The sequence below is a fragment of the Xenia sp. Carnegie-2017 genome, unplaced genomic scaffold, assembly GCF_021976095.1.
Source record: "Xenia sp. Carnegie-2017 unplaced genomic scaffold, XeniaSp_v1 HiC_scaffold_20, whole genome shotgun sequence".
NCBI lineage: Eukaryota > Metazoa > Cnidaria > Anthozoa > Malacalcyonacea > Xeniidae > Xenia > Xenia sp. Carnegie-2017.
In genome coordinates, this window is record NW_025813483.1 from 12216617 (window position 1) to 12223732 (window position 7116).

At 34.4% G+C, this 7116-nt stretch overlaps 1 protein-coding gene across 1 annotated transcript; it reads left to right on the forward strand.

Moving 5' to 3' along the window:
• The first annotated feature begins 1429 nt into the window (after positions 1-1429).
• LOC124442470 (GTP-binding protein 2-like) lies at positions 1430-7112 on the forward strand. The gene is made up of 11 exons (XM_046992982.1): positions 1430-1738; positions 1854-1880; positions 2218-2517; positions 2707-2904; positions 3153-3327; positions 3903-4119; positions 4911-5046; positions 5455-5513; positions 5787-5958; positions 6082-6243; positions 6347-7112. Exons 1-11 carry the CDS (start codon positions 1646-1648, stop codon positions 6503-6505), a joined length of 1698 nt encoding a protein of 565 aa, XP_046848938.1. The 5' UTR covers positions 1430-1645; the 3' UTR covers positions 6506-7112.
• Positions 7113-7116: the final 4 nt, after the last annotated feature.

Sequence of the window (7116 nt, forward strand, 5' to 3'; positions counted from 1 at the left end):
AGTAAAAGTTTGTGAAAGATTCATTGATAAGTCCATCATACCTATACCACAGGTCGTAGCAACTAAAGATGATACAGAGGATATATCATTCACTGGCAAAATTTCTACAGTGGATTCTCGTCATCCTGTTCAATTTGTCGTAGCTTTCTGTGATCATTGCAAAGAGCGTTATCAGTTGAAAGAACTGACCTTCGACAACCTCACCAAAGTATTCTGCCATCGATGTGCTATGAATTTGTCACTGTTCCTTCACATATAGTTTAAAGATGACTGTGGTGTGGGTTACCATGTAGTGTTGGCAGACGAAACTGCAAAAATTTTCACTAAGACTGATCCCTTTAAATTACTCATGGAGAAAGACGAACAAGAACGCTTGAGAAGTTTTCTTGTTTCAAAAGAGATAAGAAATATGAAATATGACATCTGTATTCGAGAATGTGGGAAAGTGAAAGGAAAGCCTGTTTACACTCTACTTAAACTGTTAACAAAATGGAAGGTGTAATTTTCTGTAAAATCAGTTTTATTTCATTGTAATGAGCGTAATGATCGAGGGTCCGGCTGCCTGCATGGATAGTTGGGATTTCAAGTGGTTTATAAAGGTCGTTATGTACCAGGATATTTTGTGTAAATTAGAGTTTTAGAAGAAGTTTTTTAATAAAGAATTCAAAAAAATAGAATCCCCAATTAATGCAGGCTTCCTGCAATTGACCCCTTGTCACTATATTAACTTTTTTACGGTTAGAATAACATTGTGTGTAAATTAAATAGAGGTTTTTGATTTAATTCAGTGCCGTAGCGCTATAAAGGCTTCATACAATCAGTCCCTGGACATTATAGTAAGATTTTCTTTGGTTAGGACAACGTTCATGTGTATATCACTTTGCATTTCTTTTAGTATTTTATCAATTTTGTTTTCTTCGTATTTAGATGTCTTGAGGCCGATTGCACGAAGCTTGAGAATAGTGCTGTGAACTGGATTATGAGTTTTTCAAAAGGGACTTTGTGGGTATCTTTACTGTAGTGATCAGTTTATTTATATGAACTTTGGAATTGGGATTAAGTTGTATTTTTATGTTGTCTTTATCACTTTTGTAAAATATTTTCCTCAAAGATAAACAGACATTTTATTTTGAAAAGTTTAAGAGTTATTAAGTCTATATTTGTGGCACCACAGGTCGTTTAAGCTAGGGAATCGAAAAATTCTTTTTGGAGAAAAGCTATCAGAAAATTCACACAAAAGTGCTTATGCTCGTGGTAACTTTGATGATCGCGATTGACCCATTTAGGGATATCATTTTTAGAAACATCGTAAGTCAACGTTAAAGAAAATAAGGAAGTTAAATATGTTATTTCACAAGTTTGATATCATGCAAAGTGGGAAGTATTAATGTACGCTGGCGTACCTATTTTTTGAGAACAAGTACTTTTTTAATTTCATTTTTGTTTACTTTCCTTTATTGTGCGATTTTTGGACTGTTTTGCACAATTTTGGCACTTGTTGCGCCAGCAAATATCTGACGAAATGTCGGAGCAATTCTGCAGTTTTTGTATGGAATTGATTTAAGTGGATCTTTTAGAAACTGTAGAAATTAGGAATGTTTATTGCTTTAAGGAAGGCGAATGTTGAATCTGTGGTTCGCTTAAAATGGCGTATCTTTTAGACGTTAGCGAAGGTGGAATTTCAAACTTTTTTTCAAATGGAGACAATGTTAACAGAAGCCGTTGCTTACCGCCAGAGGTATGCTTATTTGCTCTGGTTTACAAGTGTGTATAGTGTGATGATAAAACTAAAACATTGCCTTAGAGGTTTGGAACTTTGGACTGTAAATATTTAAGATGTTTCATTTTTTTAGGTGGAAGTCGGAAATGTTGAATACAAGGTTTGTGTAAATTCTCTTTATTACTCATGTTTTAGGCAGAAAATGATATTTTCAATAAATGAGAGTAATGTTTGTCTATTTAAGTTTACAATTTTAGATGCTTTTTATTTGGGCATCTATACCAAGTAATTTTGTCTGTTCATTTCTTGTTTTTTTTTAACAATCCAGACTACTACGCATTATTTTCAATATTTGGTCCAATACAGGGGGATTTCTCATTTCATTTGTGAAGGATGTGTTCACACCTATGTTTTTGGTCCTGTATGCCCAAATACTATAAAGAGCAATCAATGGTTTGAATGTGCTACCAGAACATTTATTTTTCTGATATTTCTAGCTAAAACTTGTGAATCCAACCAAAGCACGCTTAGAACAACTGGTTACCCAATTAAAATGGCGGTTACAGGAAGGATTGGGAGAAGCCATATATGAGATTGGAGTTGAAGACAATGGTATGTTGGCAGGTCTCACTCAATATGAGATGGATTTGTCATTAGAGACCTTAAAAACAATGGCTGCAAGACTTGGCTCTGAGGCTACTGTTTTAAGAGAACATCTTGTTGAAGGTTGCAAAGAAGATGAAAATGAGAGAGTAGTTACTGAAGTTCTTGTGCGCAAAATTTCTGATGATGAACAGGTGACTCACCGTGATGATTTATTGCCAGCAGTTCCAATTTGGTGCACATATTTTGAAGTCTTTAACGTGCCATGTTCAGAAAGATAGTATTTCTGCGCTCTTTCTTTTGATCCCCATCAGTAAAGCTACATAGCTGTCTTGCCCAGCACATTATACAGGTTGTTAGACAAACTTCTAATTGTTTTATAGATGATAGATATACGGTTAGCAGTCATTGGTAATGTTGATGTTGGTAAAAGTACTTTAGTTGGTGTTCTCACACAAGGAGAGTTAGATAATGGCCGTGGTCGGGCTCGTCTTAATCTCTTTAGACATCTTCATGAAATTGAGTCTGGACGAACTTCCAGTATCAGTCATGAAATTCTTGGATTCAACAGCAAAGGAGAGGTACAAAAAATCTCAAAATATAACTTAATAATTTGAGGTCAGATTTTTATGTTGAGGATGGATGCAATTGTTGATAATTTTAGTTAGTTTTGAAATAATATATGTGGACTCTAAAACACATCGTATTTTTCAAAATATTTGTATTGTGTCTGTATTATAATTGACATATATAGAATTATATCTTACTATTACACAAGTCAGGAGAACATAGTTTTCAGGAAAGGTGTTTTTTTACAATATTTATTCAGGTTGTCAACTACAGCGATTCCGGTAGTGCTGAAGAAATTTGTGAAATGTCATCAAAGATCATCACTTTTCTTGACTTGGCTGGACATCAGAAGTATCTGAAGACAACAATCTTTGGTCTTACTGGGCACATACCTGACTTTGCAATGCTTGTTATTGCTGCAAATACTGGAGTAGGTAGGTACATCTACTTAAATGATATGCTAGATTAAGAAGATTTTCCAATGGAGCTTCTGGTTTACAAAGTGAACACTGATCAATACACCATACAGTCATTTGCAATTGACCGTGAGGCGTGTATAAATTAGACATTTGTCATACGTTACTAACGGCTATTTTGATGTTACTATACGGCTGATTGTTGCTAAGGCGTAACCCTGATATAGCATTGGTTAATAAGAAAACTGTTAACTAACTCTCTTAGTCGACGACAAAGACCCACTAGTTCTCACCAATACCAATTTGAAGTCCTATATCTAACGATAGAGTTCAACGTTTTCAAACTTCTTTCCATACTTGCCAAATTTCGACATGTCACGGTTGTTTATTAAATAAAAACAACATTTTCCATAACTTAACGCGCATGCCTTAGCAACAATGAGTTAGCCGTTAGTAACGTCAAGTTTTGAAACACGAAACAAATGTTCAATTTATGAACGCCGCACGGTCAATGGTTGATGTGGAACAGGTGAACATAATTAAACCATGTACATTTTGTTGAAAATATTAAAAATTAATTTGTGATATTTTAGTTGGAACATCACGCGAACATCTTGGTCTATGTATTGCTATGGACGTCCCAATGTTTATTGTCGTTAATAAGACAGACACTTGTACAGCTGCAATGACCGAGCAAACCATCAAGGGACTTGAAAGAGTTCTCAAAAGTCCCGGGTGCAAAAAGATGCCTCTAAGAGTTTCGAATTCTGAGGATGCGGTTACTGCTGCTACGAATCTTGTTTCGAACAGGTGCAAATTATCTACATTTGATGTACATTTTTATATTGCAAAAATCACAAAATTAATCGGGAGGTCTAAATTTTGATAAAATAACATGGAAAAAATTCATCTCGTGACGTAATTGACGTCATGAGTAGGAGGGAACGTCACTATTCAACATGCAATCGTGTCATTCTTGTGTAGTGCGTTAATATTGTTGACGTAGACGAGGCAGTATCGCCTTTCATAGTAACTAAGCATTCATTTGATCGTGAAATGTTCGTTTCCCTTGAGAGAGAATCACATCAATGTATTTGGGATGTAGTTTTGTAACCTGGAGATTGTTTTACAGAGCTTCTGTTTAAGTCGAGTTTCTGCAAAACAATTTTCGCAAGATATAGTACTTGTTTTATCACTATCAAAAATTTAAAGCTGAAAGATACTATGCATTTCGGCAGACTACTCATCACATGTCAACGTCTGCTAAATGTGAGCTTCAAAATCATTCAGTATTTATAATGTTACAAAAAAGTTAACGTCATCTCTAAATAGAGAAATGACGCATAAACAGAGATAAATTAAACACGTAATGCTTTTGTCGACAGTTCTTTTAGATTTGTTGGTATAGTGTTGTGGTTTTAAACAATTCTTTTAAGAACTGTTGCGTTATTTTGATCATTCACCATGGTATTGGCTCTTTTTAAAACAATTTTTAAATTTTTCACCGTATGTATTTTTCACCGTAAGTATTTTACTGCTTAGTAAATTGAGGAGAATCGTATGTTAGCAGTAAATTGGACATTATGACGTTGATTTTTTAGGATTACTCCAATATTCACAGTATCCAGCGTCACTGGCGATGACTTGGATTTATTAAAGAAGTTTCTCAATATAATTCCACCTCGTCAGAGTCAGGAGGAACAGGAAAAATTAATGCAAGAAAAACCAGAGTATTTTGTAAGAACAGCAAGTGTATGACCATGCATATTGTTTTCATGATAGTATTGTAGATAGGCAGTGTTGGATTTATTAAAGGGGTGCAGGGCTGCTCACCAACCATATTTATTTTGATTATAAGGCGTTAATTGACTAAAACGGGAAATAGTATCAATTTTATATGACGAGTAGGTTGATATGTAATTGGTTTCTATTCGCTGAACTTTAGCTGATCACTAAGCCAAGCACCCCCCTAAAAAATCCTCGCTGGATCCATCACTGTACACAGGCAGTCAAAATTACAAACAATATGAGGACATTTTATACGTATAATATATTGAATTAACATCAATGGCGGATGTTCTTACAGTTATATTATATTAGCTATTATCAAGCGTGCACGCTTCATTACATGTATTACATTTTTAGGTTGACGAAACATTCAATGTACCAAACATTGGGATAGTTTTGGGTGGTACGTTGATGAGGTATGATGTCTTTGAAATATACGTATATTAACTTTTTCATTTTCATGTTCCCTCCATTTTGTGATGTTCGTTTGATATATTTACAGAAAATACTTGGAAAGTAACAGGAGTTTCTTTATTGCAATGACATAATAGCATTAAGTCTACGTCATTGTTCATACTTGTTTTGTAGAAATTTTGAATTGGGTTATGGAAAATAAAACTTCTTGTTAAAATACCAATGTTCTATGTATGGAAAGAAACAAGAAGTATCTTTTTTCTTTTATTCCTTAGAGGTCTGATACGTGAAGGTGACATAATGATGTTAGGGCCATCGGAACGAGGTGATTTTACGGAGACACGCGTGGTATCCATTAGAAGAAATCGCGTGCCTTGTCATTATATCAAAGCTGGACAATCCGCTACGTTAGCGCTCTCTTACGTTGAAAAAATGTCCATTCGACGTGTAAGTTGGGCTTCGTTTTTCGTGAAAAAAATGATATGCAATGACAGAGTTTAGAATGAGTTTGTATGAATTGACTTTTTACCTAAAATGACAATATCCGGTGTTGTTTTCTTTATCGTATAGGGAATGGCGTTGCTCTCCCCTGATGCTTCACTGGAATGTTTTTCTGCTGTAGAAGCTCGCCTTTTCTTGCTCTTTCATACGAGCGAGCTGTCAGAGCGCTTTCAAGGAACTTTACATGTCGGTAAAGTTGTTCAAACTGTAACTATTGATAAGATTTCCCAGGTAGGAAAGCTTCTTTATTGTACTTCATTTCGTATGGCCATTTTCCATGACGCATTTTTTACTCAGTTACTTTTATTGACTTATTTTCAATGAATTTATCAAGCGTGTAAAAACTGGTCAATGGACGACCGTTACATTCAAGTTTCTCAGAAATCCAGAATTTGTTCGTGTCGGCACAAAGATATTCTTTCGTCAAGGGCGAACTAGGGCGATGGGAAGCATTCTTAGAACATTTCCATTTGAGGTTAATGTAGAAAGATGAATTCTACAATTGAAACAAGGCGAGGAATTTAGTGATGTATCAAGATATAATTTCAAGGAAAATTTTTTATGTGTCTGTTTGACTATCTACAACAACAACGGTCAAGGAAAACGTTGATCAAATCGATGAAGTAATTCTTAGTAATGAAATTTTCTTTTAGCTTTGATTTTTATGCATGTCGTTAAAATTGGTTTGAATATTGAAATTATAATTTTATGTTTTTCGTTATCCTTGACGTTTTCCCTCTAGATAATAAGATTAACTTCTTGCAATTTTCGTTTGGTCCTTAGAATATTTTTTTCGTGTATTTTAAAATATTATTGCTTTTTTTACCTTTTGATTGTAAGTAATGTAAACTTCATCTTTGCCAACACCATCATTAACTGCCTTCGTTGGGAGTCTCAGGCCCTGTGGGTTCCAGGAGAGAATAGACCCAATGTTGCAACGCAGTATTTGTAAATATTAAAATAACTGGTTCAATATATAAGTTAGCTGTGCATTTTTGTAATAATTGTTTAATAATTGGTTAAAATGTAATACTTGGTATATAAATAGTGTAATTATGTATTATGTAAAAAGTATCAATAATTGGTAATTTTTTTATGCATGTG

Coding starts and splice junctions, on each gene's coding strand:
- LOC124442470 (XM_046992982.1), top strand. CDS start 1,646: ATGGCGTATCTTTTAGACGTTAGCGAAGGTGGAATTTCAAACTTTTTT. Junction 1,739..1,853: donor GCCGTTGCTTACCGCCAGAG/GTATGCTTATTT, acceptor TCATTTTTTTAG/GTGGAAGTCGGAAATGTTGA. Junction 4,120..4,910: donor ACGAATCTTGTTTCGAACAG/GTGCAAATTATC, acceptor TTGATTTTTTAG/GATTACTCCAATATTCACAG.